This window comes from Bradysia coprophila, chromosome X, assembly GCF_014529535.1.
Source record: "Bradysia coprophila strain Holo2 chromosome X, BU_Bcop_v1, whole genome shotgun sequence".
Lineage (NCBI taxonomy): Eukaryota > Metazoa > Arthropoda > Insecta > Diptera > Sciaridae > Bradysia > Bradysia coprophila.
In genome coordinates, this window is record NC_050737.1 from 5,595,479 (window position 1) to 5,613,704 (window position 18,226).

The following is an 18,226-nucleotide window of genomic DNA, read 5'->3' on the forward strand; positions in this document are numbered from 1 at the left end:
TTTCGTGTGTTGCTTAAAGTTGTGCAGCATACGAGGAATTTATATATACCCATAATTGCATCGGTCTTTTTTTATGTTTCCTGAGCAATAGCCAGATTTTTTTTCTGCTCGAGCGTCGAATATTAAGCTACAACTGTGTTTTTCTGGTCCGGAAGAGTCAGAAGAAGGCATTCGTATTTTTTTCTGAATTTAGAAACGCATTTTTGGGGTCCCGAGCAACGAATTCATTCATATGAAGAAATGCGTTGGTTAGAAGAGATGAGATGTATGGTACACATCTTTTTTACTGCTCTAACCAACGCATTTTTTCATATGAATGAATTCGTTGCTCGGCACCCCAAAAATGTGTTTATAAATTCAGAAAAAAATACGAATGCCTTCTTCTGACTCTTCCGGACCAGAAAAACACAGTTGTAGCTTAATATTCGATGCTCGAGCAGAAAAAAAATCTGCCTACTGAGCAATTGTGCAAACGCGCACCTTTCAAACGTGTTGTTTTGGATGCATTGTATATTTGCTTTTTGGGCTCGTTGCGACATACGATTGTCAAATATTTGTTTTGTTTGAAATTAAAATTTGTTTCTTGTTGTTCGGCCGAAAAACTGTTTGATAATTAGAAGAAGAAAAAGCTTAACTGACCGCAACAAGATTATCTTTAAGACACGTTATGGAATTATGAACTGTAATGTCTTCGTGTGATTTATGTCTCTAGATTTTAACCTGGTAGATATTCACTTTACACATCCGGTATATATTCGTTTGGTCTTTGTTTCGGCTAACATTGTTTCTATAGTGATGGCTAACATTTAATTTGTTCAGTGGTCACGGTCTAACTTCGAATATTTTTTTTCCAACTTCTTTTTTGTTTGTTATTTTTTCACCATCACTCGGCACGTCATCGTCCGAGTGGAATATAGAACCAAATTAATATTAGCTCATATTATACCAACTCCGTAAATTCATGCTGGTTTCATTTATTTCTTCCTGCATCATACATGAACATCGTTGAAAATTCAAAATTCAACATTTTTGTTTCCGGAAACATACTCATACGATAACGTGAAAAGGATATGAGAGGTCTAATTGAATCGAACATGGTCAACACGTAATTATAGCTTTGCACATACGATGTTAGTTATTCCACATACGTAACTGCGAGATCAGACATGAACTTTATGTCCAAGTTTTAATCGAAAATTTGTTTGGAGTCGACGTTATAGTAACAAAAAATATTTGATTTCATCCCATCTCTCATTTGTACACATAAAATCGGGACAATTTTCATTAACACCATGACACGAAAGTTGATAAGCTAGAAAGATTTGTCAAGAAGGGGTGGAGACTTGTCGATTACATTTGAATTAAAAGTCAATTTTGAACATATATGCCCCAGAGTTTGAAACGTCCGCAATATTTTTTTGAATTTGTTCATATCCGGTTCAGCCGCTGAAATTGGTCCCACGATAATCTTAAGAAATTTTCCCAGTTTTTCTAAAACAAGTCCACATGTTTCGATTTGTGAAATAGTATATTTCGTGCCTAGGACTAAAAGTCTTTTTTAGCGTGTGAGAGGTTCGAATCGAATACGCTAAAAATGCTAGTCCGTGGTACGAATCATATTTTTCATATCGGACGGAGTCCTAGGTCCTAGATATGAAAAAATCTTTTCACCAAGATGCCAAAAACCTCTGTATTTAACAGGTGGTTAGTTTACTGAACCTCCTTTACGAAGCCTAAAACTATTTCAGTCCTTAACATTACGCACTTCTCCATTTGCCTCATGTAATCCCATACAATTTCATCGAATAAGTGCTTAACCACTCGTATTAACCATGTTATCGATCTAATCTAAACGTTTATCGATATCGACGACGGAGCCCTTATTTCCAGCAACTCTACGGATTCATCACATGAATCAGCAATGGCGTTTCCTAGATGTCTGATAGGACAAATATTCTCCAAATTTCTTGAAAGATTCTTGTAAGATCTCGAGTTTATTTTGCTAACAGAGTTAGGTTAGTCTCAATTCGGCTTTTTTGAACGAAATATTCTCATTCCAATAACGAAAATTTAAACGTTTTGAAGTCCGAATCATAGGGCAGTTACGCTAAATCCGAAACTCTATAGCCAAATCCCCGTAATTCCGTTAACTTTTGCACACAATTCGTTTTTTAAACAAAAATTGACGTTCATGCCAAATTTTACAGATTTTCCTTCTCCGTTTCGCTTGTGCATCCATTCATGCATCATAACCATTTATTAATTAGCAATCATTTTTATTCGGATTTTTTTTTTTACATTTTCATAGTTAGCATATAAGCGTTGCTAACAATCGAACGAACAAAACCAGTTTCAAAAGCATTATGTCTGCACAGCAAAACAAAACGACGACAACAACAACAACAACAAAAAATTAAATGCAAAAACTATAAAAAGTGACATAAATTTAAATAAAAATACCATTTACGTGATATGTGCCTATTGTTTATACAAAAAAAAGTGAAAATATTTGTGTTTCCACCCAACGTGGCATATAAAGCGTACACTTAAAAAACAAAACAAAAAAAAAACTTTGGTAATTAGTATAAAATGCGCCAAAATGCCATTTGTTCAACGTGTTGTACAGCCTATTTATATTTCGCGAACAAAGAGACCATTAACAGCAGGAGCAACAGCATCCACAACGGAAAATGGAGGCGCAACCACGTCTAACAATTGCGTTGCAACGCAACGGCCGACGACAACGTCGTCGACAGCATTAAGTGATTATGAATTTGAGGCAGTCACCAATTTAACATTGAGCAATGCATTACGACAATTGGCATCGTTGGTATTAATTGCCAATGACATTTTTACGGAGTTGAATCGAGAATTGCAATTGGTTGGCGGCAGAACAATGGGCCTGAAGGGGAGATTGAATAAACTGGAGAAAATTGTCGATGAATTCGATCCGAAATTGGTAACAGTTCGTAAGTAACTTTTGTTTTGTTCAATTTTAAACTATATAAAATCGAATTGAAAACGAATTTCATTTGATTACGAAGAGAACGGGCCAGAGAATATGATATATTAGGCGTGTTTAATTATGCAGAAGGCAGATAAGATTTTTCTTTAAAGAACGAAACACTCACCTTTTGTTGTATTTTTAATTAGGACAAGTTAAATCGCTACAATATAAATCTGATCCGAGGACAAGTGTCGTTTGCTATCCCTTGATTTTTGGCAAAATCTTTTAACTTTCGTTGTAACGTTTATTCCATTTACATTAATACTACTGTTCAGTTTGATTAAATGTGAATGATGACAATTTAATAAATAAGCTTTTTGCTGAGCTTAAATAACTTATTTGCTTGCAACAATTTGCTCCAGATCCTCGCCAGTTCATAAGAGTCATCCACGTGAGGTGAGCAAAGCTTACTAACTGATGAACATCGTATTGTTCAATAGACCAATGACGAGCAAAGTCGTTGCAACTATTGCCTTCCAAGTGATGATAATTCTTTCTGTCTTTGACCCTTTCTACTTCAAAAATATTTTTAATTAGTCCTCCAATAACAAGACTACAGAATTTTGACAAATATTGTATTTAAAACTCTATAAACGGCAAACATATGGCCAAGTAATCACTAAGTCTGTCACATCTTTTGCCTGAAATGTTGCATGATCTATTACTTCATCAGATTTAACATCCATTTATGTATTTATTATAGTCACATCATTTATTTTTCTCATTCAATCATTAAATATGTATAAACTAATGGATTTAGTCATTGTTAAAATAGGCTCCAGTTATGAGTATACTTGCCTTCAACGTCACGCAAATCACATTAGCCAATTTCGCTTAATTTTTGCTTCAAAAAGAAAAAAAATTCTTCGTTTCCCACAACTAAGTTTTAATCCAATTTATCGACAGCTTTTACCATAACCCCTATAAAGTGAAGTTAAATCCGGAAAAAGATCAAGATTTTGCCAGAGGAAATGTAAAAGCTTTTCATGGAACAAAACGTTAATTAAAACGTTAAAATCGCCTGATTTGAATATTTAATGGCCTCTCTAATTAGACATGATGATTAAAACATTAATAAAATCATCATTTTCGCCGAAAAAAAATTGTTCCTCTCTTTTTCATATTTATTTTGCCATTATTCGGTTTATATTTTATAATTACCGTAACTCATCAATAAAATGTTCGTTGATTCCCTTTTGGTGTGTTGTTCAACATCATTTTCATTACATTACATTACATAAAAACCGAAAATAAAAATATATTTTTATAGCAAACTATAATGCTTTATATAGACAACGGATTCGTATATGACTTGAATAAATAAAAAGTTGATGGCTTCTAAATGGACTGGAATATAAAGCACCCAGAGAAGATACACGTATAGAGTGAGAGGGGCACTATAGTGTTAATTGTAATCTTGTTCGGATGATTCAGAATAGCTATTGGGATTCCATTAAAGGGATTCGGTGATAGTATCCATTTTGTGGTTCGAAGATGAATAATTTTCTGTAATCATCGTTGAATTTATATGCTTTCGTACCGACTAATTGGAATATTTTACGTGTAAATATTACGTGTATATATATAGAGAGAGAGTGAGTTTCATATGCAACACATATAAGTATACTCGAGAGAAAAAAAAAAGAATTATCAAACAAATTATTCACATCTTACATGACTCGACCATACCTATGGTAAAACGTTAATGAAAGTTGAGTTATGAGAACGATTTAGATTAGAGTTTAAAGAAAATGGAATTGAGTAGAACTGAAGGGCGGCAAACGAACAAAACACGAAAGGTTTAAGAATTTAAAAAAAAATCTGTGCATGTGTACTGTGTGTATATTATATGGTACACATCATTATAAAGCGTTATTTTTATACCTAACCGTTCCATAAATGGATGGATGGTGCTCAGTAAATTCTCATAAAATATTTTCATCTTAAGAACGGGAGAAAAAAAAGATTTTCTTTAAAATAGCTTCGTATAACGAGCTCTAACTTGTAAGTGGTTGCTATAATATTAAGTGATATGACTGAAAGTAATAAAATCATATGCATAATATGCATTACCATGTAGGTGAAGGGTGACTTCAACACATACACAAGATCTTTTCTTTCTAAAAAAAAAAAAGATTTACAAAAATTTTATCGACTCTGACGCGTATGGTACGTCGTCATTTTTACGAGTTTCATGAATTTTTCATTGGAAATTGTAATACGAAATATCGGTTCTGTTTTAGTGATTACATAAAAAAATGGAGCATAAAACCAGTATTACAACATTGGCGTCGTAAAACAAACTCTAATTAATAAAAAAAAAAAACTTTATGATTTCCTCGCCAATATGCCATTGTCCAGTGCTGTTGAATGACGTGAATTTGATGTTCTGGGAACAACACAACGAAAATGGTCAGAATTACGTGTTATGACTACAATATGTGATATGATTGCATACACAGAATCGTTTTTTTTATATTTATTTTCTTTCTTCTTTTTTGTTACATTTTGAGGAATCATTCCGTACAATACAATTCAGTTTTAAAATATTTTCCATTCGATTCACGATACCATAGAGTATTTATGTAGCAAAAAAAAATGTTTAGTACGTGCAGACATCTTCTTTCAAATATACACTCGGACATCAGCTTGCAACGTAAGACATTCTCAGAAAGACAATGTCAGCGTAAGCGATATTCCAACGCATACATTCAATTGATCTTGCAGTTGGTGCGATTTTGATTGTAATTTCGGGTGTGCAAAGTGTTTAGAGAAAACACTCCCTTCATCATTGTTATGTATAAAGAGGACCTGATTTTCTTGTTGTTATACCATGTATGCCTGAAGAACACGCCTAGATTAGATTATATCAAAGTTTTTTTAGGTTTTTTCAATTAAGAAGCAGAAACCCATATCAGAGACCCTTTGTTCCCTACTCCATGACCTTACTACTTCTATTAAGGAAATTTCCCTGTTTTCGATTAGAAGTCGTTTAAGGTTCTTGCCTTCTTGACGGTAGATCCTCATCCTGGAGTTCACGATTTCCGAAGGTGCAAAACTTGAGATTGGTATAAAGGGCGTATCCATAAGTACACCAGTCTCAGGTGCCAAGGCATAAGAACAGATAGGTTTGATGGATCCTGTGGAGATCATCGTTAAGTTTGCAGTGGTACGTAACACACTTTAATATTAAATCTGATGCAAACACATTTCTATTACAAAAAATTCGTCTTCTTAATGGATTCGTTTCGAAAACAACTGGAGATTGCATTCTCATTAATTATTAATTTTATGCAATGCTCAAACAATACGTGTAGTTGATAGAGTGGACTATTAAAACATTAATGGCAATCTGGCACCGTAGTACCTTATATTTAGTTCATATTCTAGTAAACAGAATGCAATTAAAATTTCAATTAAAATTCGGTAGGAGAATGAAAAAGTACCGTGATTTTTTGTGTGTGCTGTTTTTCTTCATTAATGTAGCCGTTCTCTTGTCCTCTTAATGGGTAGGAGCCTTTTAATGAAAAAGTGCTAGCTGGCATTTGTTTGCTTTGAGTAGAGCTTTCGCAGGCCAGATTATAAAGTATTAAGGTTGTTAAATATATACAGTCAAAGAGAAAGGAAAAAACTGGCAAAGCAAAAAAAAAAATCGTGAAGCTAAGAGAACATTAGATTTTTTGTTTATCGTTCTGATGTGTATACCAGTTTTGATATTCCTTCAGTATCATTTCACAGCGTTCGATGACTACGGGGATTTCTGCTTTAAAGTCGAATATATTTTAAAGAAAAATTTAATTCACGATTGCTACATTTACTCACCAAAAATTATGTTTGTCTGGACAAAATTGTATTTCCCAATGGGTATGTACACATGTCCTTCGTATATTACATATTTGGCGCTAATACATTCACTTTACCCTAGAGCAACGTTTTCTCAACTTTTATTACGTATTACGTCGACTACAAATGTTCAATTGGAAATTTTGTGCACGTCGTGTAATCTAAAAATTTAATTAAAACGTTCGCTCACATCAATTACAATCTCACTCATTTAATCTAATTTAATTTCGTAGAACAACATAACACCTTCTTTTTTGTCCTATCAAAAAAAAAACTAACACACAAACCCATAAGATGCTCGTATGAAGAATATATTTTAACAAGAAATATTTAGAAATTCGTTTGTTGTTGTTGGAAGTTGTTTTTTTGTTTGTTAATATTTATTCTCTCCTTATGCTTTGAACGTTCATTTCAACGTATAGCGTACAATTTAGCTCACCTACATGCATCATTATCGGTACGAGAATCTATCGCAACGAAAAATTCTAAGTAAATTTTCTGTCACCTTATTCAGAAAAAGTAACTGTAACTTCAAAGTGTTTGTGTTTGATGTGTTCAAATTAAAACCAGGTGTATCAAATCGTCAAAACAAGTTTTGAATAAATAAACACTAAAAAAAAGCCGATGACTCGGATTATAATATGTATGAGTATGTTAAATAAAATGCTCTCTTTCTCCGGCAATATGAAAGATTTGATAAATTTTTTTAATAATAAAAAAAGTCGAGGAAAATCCAAAAATTTTACATTTAAAGTAGATCTTTGCATTTTAGTATGTGTGTACTTTGCGGTATATAATTCGAGTGAATATTGTTGTAAAAACAACGCGACCCCCTTTTCCATTTTATACAGATCAGCCTCGTTCGTTTAGGGGAATGTTATGAGTAAAATGTTTCAAAAATATTCGTACAATGGGTGAAGGAAATTCCGAAACCAGACAATTCATACAACAATGTAATCTAACGGAAAATAGTTGCATACATTTCGTATTACTCGGTATAAACCCTTTCTATATGCAAATTAAGGACTTATTACGTAGCTGATATGCTCATACACACAATACATATATATATTGAAGGTAGATTGATATGTATGTTGTGTACGACGGCATGCATAAGAGTTACCAAAATGCCGACTGTTGACTATATATACAATATTGTATGGATAGTCGAAGTTCATGTGGAATCATGTAGCGATTGTTAGTGCCATGGGAAGGAAATGATGCAAAAAAGAAAACTAATTTTTGGTAAATGATACTTCATTCGAGCGTTTTGTGTGTTCGAAATGGTTATTGTTTTGTGAATTAAATTGTCAGACAAATTAAATCCAACTGCCTTTTAAAATTAACACGACGTGCGGCTGGTTCGAGTGGTTAAGTTAAGTAATTAAGTTTGGTTTTTCGATTGCCAGTCGTTTAGACCACGGCCTATTTTAAGCAATAAGCGATAGAAATGCAGAATTTTTGAAAAATAAATTCTTGCTGCAGGCTAAACGAGAGCATTTGTTAAACGGAAAAGACATCTTGCACCTCAATTGAGAATTCACTTTAGGAGTGAATGATCCGAGGTATGACATTTGAGGTATATTCACGTACCGTAAATCTAAATAAGCGATTTTATGGTGGGATATGATGGGATTCATTCAATTCAATTCGACAGCGGCCAGCGAGTCACCTTCAGTTATCATTTCGCTGAGCTACAGACAAAATAGTAGTTATAGTCGACTGTGCTGCAATAGCGCTACTTATAGTCGACTGAGCCACATTAGCGATTAGGGACACATACAGACTGTACCATAATAACGCTACATCTACTCAATTTTTTCATGATATGAGTCCAAACAAGAAAGTTGTCTATAATCTGCGGTCCTACTTTCAGTGTTTTTTATGGTCAATTATAGGTGTCATTGCAAAATAAAAAAAAATCCTCATCAGAATGTCAAGCCCATCTCGTTTGTTAATAATTGCCGGTGTCTTCCACATTGTTGTTATAAATACTTCTGGCCATATTTTAATGGCTGAGCATATTAAAAATGCATTTACACGTAATTTCAAGTTAAAGTTTATTTATTTTAAACTCCAAACTTAGTTAACTACAAAAAAAAATAATAAAGCAGCACACTACACCACAATAATATCAAAGAAAAGAAACCAAGAATAACATCACTTAACTCGTTCAAAGAGGAGACAAAAGAATGTGCACCGTAATTACACTTCACAAAAAAAGACAGAGATAACAAAGTTCATTCATGTTAGTTTATGTAAAAAAAATATTTTTTTTTTGAAATTTAATTCGTATTATGAGAATTAAAGCGGATGCGGCAATTGTTCAAAATTTTTGTATGAATTGGGAAAATTCGTTATGCTGCGTACGTAATGTATACACGACTATTTTTGTGAATAAGAAGCAATTATGTCTTTTTTCTGTTGAATATGCCACTTAATTGGTGTAATGTTTTTAAGTTTTGTTTGAATTTCTTAGGTAGTCGACCGAGTTTGACGATACTTTTTGTATATATTCTGATGTTATATCTTGTAACAGCTCTCATTTAGTCACTCAGTACAGCATAATTATAACGGCGCCTTATTATAGGGGTGACAAACTCAGCGTACCGCTATCTATTTTTAATTCAATTACATTTTCAGTCAACTGTAAACGAAAAAGAAGGATTTTCCATCTTTTTATCTCCAATTCTGGAACATCTTTCGCGTTTCAACGGCATTATGTTTTGAACAAAAGTTTGGTTCTTGAATTGTTTCGTTCCAATTTTACATGGAATTATGAGGAGTCACCTTCGTGTCTATCGTTTTGAGCGAGTAAATAGAGAACATAAAGCCTGAATTCCATTCTAACATTTCAGTTAAAATTGAATCTCCAAAATGATTCGAATAATTTTTGGAGTCGATGATAGTGGAATTTTGAATAATTCAAATCCTTGGTTATCTCTAGTTTAGCTTAGGATAAACAAACCTTCATATCATCTGAAATCACACAACATTTCTCCCCTTGTTTCCTCTCACAAATTGGTTTCGAAAACAATTAAGAATTTTGTTTGCTAAAAACAGAATTATTTCGTGAATTTTTTTTGCTCATGTTTCGCAAGCAAGGTATTCACTTATACAAACTGCTTCATCATTGGAAATAGTTTTTTTTTCTCAACTGAAAACTAGTTTCTTTTTTAGCCATAAATTCTACGAACCCCATGTTCAACAGAACAAGACCATTTTATTGAAGGCTCTTTATGTTCCAGTTTATTGCACCTATACTAAGAAAAGGCATATCACTTGGATGTGGTTTTTCTTGCAGTCATATTACGATTTTCTGAAGTGGTTAGAACGTAACCTTACCTAAAACTGCGGGAATGTCTTATATGTACTTTGCCAGACAATTTTCATTTTGTTTTAAATCATTGAAAAATTTACTCTCTAATTATAAATGAAACTATTGTACAGGAATGGTAAAGGCTTTCGGCGATGCAGTCAAAACTCTAAAACTGACAACTGATAGATTAGCAAAATTTCATGAAATCTTCACCAAAGCACCAAGGTGTAATCGTGAATATACAAAAATCGGTCACATTTTTCATGCTTGAAAGACTCGATTCGAATTTGCCGGTGAAATATTAGAATTATTCCCCTTTTTATCTCCATTTTTTATTCGATCTGATTCAACAAAAAACACAAGATCTTCGCCAAAATGGCTCTATTTTATCGTACGATATTATAATTCGTATACCTCTTACACCTCTTACACACACACATATACAAATGAAATGAAAAAAAGGTTTTTGATTTTGGACCCCATACATTTATAACAATGAAGCGATATTGGTTTGGATGCGGATCTTTTGTTAATAAAAGGTTTTCTAAGAATGTGTGTTCGAGAATGAACCGGTGAGGTTCGGAATGCACTCACATGAATCGTTACAAAAGTGAAGTGAAGAGAAGAAGAAGAAAAGAAAAACATCGTACCATCGTTCTACTGTATTTCTCAACACAAACACTCATTTAAATATGTTTCGTGTGCACATATGATCCTGAATATCCTTATTTTGAGTGGAAAATGTTTTCTTTTTCTTTGCTCTCGTTATCCATTACACATCGGTCGTTTACATCCTATATAATACCATTCAATGGAAGCAATAAATTTGCTTATCTTTCTCACATAGATTTAAATGATTATTTTTTTTATATTAAATGAAAAAAGAAACGAAGACGGAAATATGTTACCCAATGCAAAAGCGACCATTTATTTTCATCTCATTTCGCTGAGACAATTTTATTAAGCCAACGAGAAAATCTTCAACCATAAATTCGACGTGACATCGAATACCTCTTTTTATGCATGCGATACCAAACATATCTCTTTTGCATGGTAATAAGTAATAATGAAGAGTTTAAAGCATGTATTATCCCTCTGATTAAATTTATGAATTTTAATATTTTTTTTTTGTAACTTTTTTTTTGTCGTATTTTCGTTGGCTCACCGAAACGGCGACGGTAAAATGAGTAAATTCATGCTTTGGGAAATGTTAATGTTTTTTTTTACACAAATTTGAATAACCGTTTAAAAACCTAAAGTCCATTAACCATTTTGGACGGCTGTGTATGCCTTTTCAAGGATTTATGTTCCCTTTTTTGGTGCGTATTCGTGCAGATTAAATCAGATTTCGTGATTAAAGACAACACTCTATAAATATTACACTTGTTTCATAGTCTCTATACGTATCTATAGCCTATAACACTGTTAGCAGGTATAGAACACTGTGAAGGTAACATTTTGCTATCTGTTGTTTTCTCTTCTAAGAACACAATTCCAGAAAACACGCTACAACAAATAAAAAAAAAATTGAAATTCTTTCTTTCGCGCTTAAACCGGTTGAGGCTAGAGACCGTACAATTATTGTTTTCTAAAATCCTATTTGCGGAGGCTTTGGCGTGGTAACAAAGAGATCTTTGGAAGGTGTTAAACGAGACGCATAACATCTGACTTAACGTATCTTGAACTGTATCGACAAGAACAACTTTGAAATACTCTGCATGTATCCAGAATGTAAACGTAACGAAATCTTCATCCAATCAATTTCATTTTTCAACTTTCTTGTGTCAAGTGCAGAATTTAACTTAATCTTAAATACAAAAACAACGTAACACTTGCGGTGGAGACTATGTCTATACATGTGGTACTAATTTGTCGGAAGTTTTGTTCACAAATTAACAAAAGGAAGAGACAATTTGCACACTGTGCATATTGTCGTTTCATAATAACTTTTGCTGTTCGCACACTGATCAAATAGTCCATCAATAATAACTTTTGTCTGCGAATAGCCAAAGTTTGTATGAAGAGACTATTTTGCACAGCGATTCGCGAGCCTTTTTCTTCACAAAATAAATGACGAATGTTGCAAAACTTTGACAATATCCATTGTCAATAAAGTTTTTACACGAACCATTTTTTACTCGAAGATTTTGCTCTTTTGATTCATTATTAATAAAATTCATAGTTCGTAGCGAAAGAAACAAAACCTTTTACAACAAACAACAATTGTATCTCGTTAGTGTTTGAAACTTCATGAGTCTCTTTTACTTGATTAGTTTTATTGTACGTTTCGTTGTGAAGACATGTCTAACTAACTATCGTTCCACGCTCTTTTGTGCCGTTGTAGATAGCACATAGCTATAGAGGCATCTGAATGGCTAATTTCCGATTTTCCCATGAATATTATACGATCTTAAAAAACCTTAACAAATTCTTAAAATTTTGATGAATTCACCCAAACAAATTGTGTTCTAATTTTAATTAGGTGAGGAAAATGAATCAAATAATTTTCCCGTATGCGATGCGTCATTATTTTTATTTTATTTTTTTTATATTCAAATCTGTCGTGTGCGTTAACATGGGGAAAAAAATGTTTTGCATAAAATAACTTTTGCCATGTGATAACTCATTTTTTCTGGCGAACACTCAAATGTCATGTGCCGACTAATGTTTTTTATTGCACAGTTTTTTAATATCAAAAATTTTACAGCCAAAAATAAAATGTGTGTCTAGATCGGAAAATATACCGTACTCGCACTTTATTAATTGTGCTGTCTGTGCCGGATTTTATGAAAGGTGATGAAAGGACACATGTATCGGTTTTACACCAAAAATTACATCGTTACCCTTCAACTTCAAATATCTTTTTTTTTTCAATTTTATTTATAAACGTGACAACACATGACCTCACCCAATAATTTATTTATTTTTTACATATGTTCTACATTATGTTTTCAATCAGTTCAATATACCCCCGACTAAAAGTGCTTAAAACCAGACGGTACGAAATTCATAGCAACAGAATAGATGCAATAAAACCTTTTACAAAAAACTATCCGCCCTATTGCTGTCAAATGTTTAGGGTTGACGTGAACCGTGAAATCGTTGATCCAGAAATTGCGTGTAGCAACGCTATTACGGAAGCCCGCGCGAAGTTGGCTAGCCAAAAAAAAAATATTTTTGGCAAAATCATTTTCATCAAATGGACTTTCGACGTAGGTCTAAAAAGTTCACCAGAAAATTTCTTTTAAAACTCTATCAGCCACTTGATTTTCGAAACGCGACAAAGCTAAAACTCCCAAAAAGAAACATCGAAAACTAAACCTAATAACCCACTCTAATTCGTACGTGACTAAAACTATATTGTTAATACAGCACATAACATACTATACGTTGTCAAAATAATTTCCATTAATCGTTTGGTTCCCAATAATATAGAATTCAAGTGCGTAATTTCGATGATCTAAATTCGGTGGTTAATATTAGCCTTTATGCTGAGAAGGTTTTTCTCTCTCGTAAATCCTACTGCGCTTCAATTGAGATGAAATTATACGTTTTATAATGTGTTTGCCTACCTCGACGATTAACATCTAACTTCCCCAGTTCCGATTATGGTTTTTTTTTGTTTAATTCTATTTTCCATTCACGACTCTCATGTGTAATTTGAGTAGTGAGGTGGAGAGATAAAATATGTGTGCATTCGTATTTGTATGGATTTACAATGACAATGTGTTCAAATATGAGGCACTTTGGTTAAATTTATAGTCTGAGTGGTAAGGTATATGCCAATATTTTTTTAAAGAATTAAAGTGTTAATTGAACATGCACAATCAATACGGAAGGGGTGTGGTGCGTTTCTTACGGTAAGTCAGGAATAAATTGGATTGAATCATACTTACATTAGGTAGACATGAAGACCGTATCCGATGACGTTTATTAGATTCCTTGTTCAACCACATCAAGATAGTAGGACAACAGATATTTCATTATTGTTGAAGTTTATCGGCTGTTCATTACACATCCGAGTGTCTGTGTTAAGAACCATTCATTCACATTTCGACTTATATCTGATTTATGACACGAAAATGTCTGGTGATGGCATTCACCGTCGCATAGAGAGATAACTCAATCGTATTGTGATACGCTCATTGAGAAATTACATATCGAAAATCACGGAGGAGTGAACATAATCATTTCACCACCGAACAACACAACCCACACACATAAATTAATTAATGATCCAACACAAACCAATGGAACGATAATTGAAAGACTCTCTTCCATGCCACTTAGTTAATCACTTTTTGATGGAAGCGTTTGATGTGGAATATCACATCAAAATGCAAAATTTTGTTATACTTTAGGTATGATGTGGATAAATTTGTAGCATACTTGAATATTTCATGGTGTGTAAAATATGAAAATAAGTGACATTTGTGAACATCTGCACCGAAATATTTTATGTATGGTTTCAAGGCCTCTATAGGTGGGTAATATAATATTAGGTAATAAACATGATTGCATGAAGAACATGAACAGAACAACAACAAAAAATGCGTATCCTTTTTTCCCTCGTCCGAAAAACCTGATGTACTATACGTACAATGTACTGTACATACGGTCTATGAGGTTTATTTCATTGAGTGTAATTAAGGACATATTGTTTTCCTTTATTTTTTTTCTCTCTTTCCCGTTCCACATAGTGCTCGTATACCTTCGCATTATAATTATTGTTTTAGTACGAATTACGGTTTATTTATGCGATTACCCTAACCAATAAATGAATGTGTTTCTCGGGAAAAAAAAAGAATTTTTCTTGGAATGTTTTCCTTACACGTTTGGTAAGTATATTTATTCATTTATATCGAGCCTCAACACGGCGTAACGTATACACTCAGATAAGTAATACGAAGCTGATACATAGCTCTTCCTACTGTCAATGCTAGGTCACCCTTTCAGCAACGGCAAGCGTATAGCGGGTTAACAATAAATGTGCTACTTCTGCTGTTCAAAGTATCGTTTAAATTTTAAAAAAATCTTTTACTTCATTTGTTTTATTTAAGATTTATATTACTATTACTACTGTTTTCCGTTGCTGACGTTAACAGATGTCATGCAAATTCGTGTTACTGTTGAATCTGAACAATTTTTAGTCTGTATTACGATTTTACATCTCATGTGTCGCATTTTCATCAACTCTGCCGCATCGGAAAAAGGTAATGCAATAACTGCATTTTAACTATTAAGCTACCACGAGAGTTACGCCTATCTCATCCACTAAATTGTTACAGAGAGTACATAATTTACATACGAAAATCCCCATGGAATTTGCGATATTCATTTGGTTTCACGTAGCGTTTACACCGAGTGCACTCAGATGTTGTCGCTGAACATATACATTGTAAATACTGTGTGGATCTTATAGGTAAATTGGATGCCTTCATTTTCAAATCTGTGTTGTTTACGTTTAATCATTGAGGGAATACTCTTGAAAAATCTTATAACAGTGATTATACCGTTGATGTTATGATATGAAGAAGTGTCTTTCGTCGATGTTTATTTGGGTTCTCTGATAAAAAATGGTGAAAATGGCAATACTTCACGATTTCAGTTTAGCGCTGCTAAGAATGTTATATATACGGTCCGCACGTATTAAATACTTAGGTCAAGCATCAACCCATAAAAAAAATTAATGAAAAATGAAATCAAGTCTCAGAGTAATGAATCAAAGATATGTAGTAATCGTAAATATTTATTAAGCTTCAATTGTAGTCGTGAAAACATGCTATTAAGATAAATGAAAAAGGGGTGTGATTGGGTGTGAAAATAGGGTTAGCTTTTTGTAAATTAAAGGAGTTTATACTGGAATACCGGACGTATTAAACACTTGTGTGCTCTGTGAAATTTGAGATGCCAGGTGCATTTCATGGCGCACTGTATTTCAGTGTACATGAAACATCGAAATGACTGAGATGCCAACGGTGTGACTAATATGCATGTGTATGACACACATTATTTTTGATATTACACTTTTCTTACAGTGTAACAACAGGCGAGCTAAAATAACAACCGAAAGTTTAGAATTTTGTTTTTCTTGTGCGACACTTTTGTATCCCCCACACACAAACCCACACTCGAACACAGTTTGTCGATTGAAAGTGGCTGCATGAACATTCGGCAAATATTCGAACATTCGTGTAAATCATAGCTTTTTGTCAGGACAACCGACATATGAATGAAATATTACTCGAATTTCGATTATCCGATGTGTATACATGTATTTGTAGGTACACATATGTGGTAATCGCTTACATATACTGGTTACATTTCTCCTATATATTTCCCTAGTCTTCCGTACCCATAAATCAAACTTAATCTATATTTAATAAAAGTATCCATAATACTCATGTAAGTTATCATCCCGTATGTACATATATGTATAACATCCAACGATAATAAAAAAAACCGTTGATAAAATACGATAGTTGGGGATGTGAATCGTAAGTGCTGTCCCAACCACTTCAATGTTTACGCTGCAAGAAATGATAGTAATTTCAATGTTATATATATGTACTTTGAATAGACGTCGTCGCTGTTTACGATCATATGTTTTTCTAACGGTACCGAGACGGGTTTTTTTTCGTTCGTTTATTCTGTTTTACGTCATAAAAAGATTATTAAATGCATAAAACTGTTCTTGCCACATACGAAATGCGGTCTGGATATATATAAATGAAAATAAAACATATATTCTATACGCACATATACGTATTGACGGTGGAACCACATATGGTATACTTATATCACACCATGCATTTTATATCCCTTCATTCACATTACTTATAATACATTGTCGGTTTCCTATCAGCTGCTCCTTAGTTGAACGGAAATAAATAAATTCGTAAAGGATATTGTTGTGTGTTGTTACCAATGGTTCTTCACATCACTCTCACCAGATATTTTGAATTGGCTTTTCAACGTAACGAAAACACTAAAAAAGAATGTTGGTTTGGTGTGTGCGTTTTTTTCTTCTGTTCGTACGATTTTTATTTTTCACTCCCCGCTAAAATCAAGAAGGGAAAAATGATCAGAAACAATGGAAACGTCTGAAAAGACTTGTTGTAAAAGCTGGTGGTAAAGTGATTTTTCACCAATCGTGCATCAAAAGATATGTTGAACAATAAAATGTAATATTATTGAGGTGTGGTGGTTGATGGTTGATGATGGTGATATCGGTTCTTTTATTATTCTCTTTTTTTTGCTTTTAAGGTGAACTCGAACTCGCAATATATTTTGGTAGGATATATGAACTGTTAAGTGGAAATATATTGAGCTACTTATTTGTTACTTAGAAACACATTCTCTAATATAATTCGGAATCATTTTTTTTATAAAAAATATAACCCGAATAAATGGCTGTTAGACATGAAAATGGATATTATACTGTCATGGACAAAAACCATTTCGAACGAAATATATACACACGAACGATCGGGGAAACGTATGTGTACGTAACGTTTTTTTTATTATTATTTTGTCCGTTCGTTATTTGTGGATTTTCAGCTCAGACTATTTCAATCATTATTCCATACACCATACAACTCCTCTCACATTCCTTTCGGGGCGAGCGAAAGTAGCTTTTCGAAGGCTTAATAGGTAACTGAATTCAAACGTGACCCACGAAAAGAAAATAAGTGAACAATGTGAGAAATATAGAATGCGAACTGAAAAACCATTCAATTAAATGACTTCTGATGGGAAACGAATCAACATCAAAAGATCATCATGACATGACTCAATCATTTACAATTGATAAAATTTTCCATCCATTTCTTTTTCCGGTACTCTTTGTTGTGTACATTTTTGAGTCTTTATAATCTATTTAAAAATCATTTCTGTTATCCCAATCCAACTGGTGGATGGGCCGGGGATCACATAACTTTGCTACTTTACCTTTTTTTTTGCTTTTTTCGTAGGCTAGGCATAACAAAATGTATGTACAAATATCATAATTTATTAAGGGTAGAGAAAGAGTGTGTAAGAAAATTTATGATGCAAAC

The 18,226-nt window shown here is 33.2% G+C and overlaps 1 protein-coding gene across 5 annotated transcripts in view; it reads left to right on the forward strand.

Moving 5' to 3' along the window:
- The window catches only part of LOC119085168, a 70,970-nt gene that overhangs the window by 320 nt on the left and 52,424 nt on the right, over positions 1–18,226 (forward strand). For 4 of the 5 annotated variants that reach the window (XR_005089248.1, XM_037195469.1, XM_037195490.1 and 1 more), the window contains exon 2: positions 2,309–2,969. Coding sequence is in view for 4 of the 5 variants with exons in the window: in XM_037195469.1 (XP_037051364.1) it covers positions 2,600–2,969 (370 nt within the window). In the remaining variant the exon portion in view is untranslated. Of the gene's footprint in view, positions 1–1,707; positions 2,970–18,226 lie in introns of those variants that run through there. The other variant, XM_037195477.1, reaches the window with a different exon arrangement.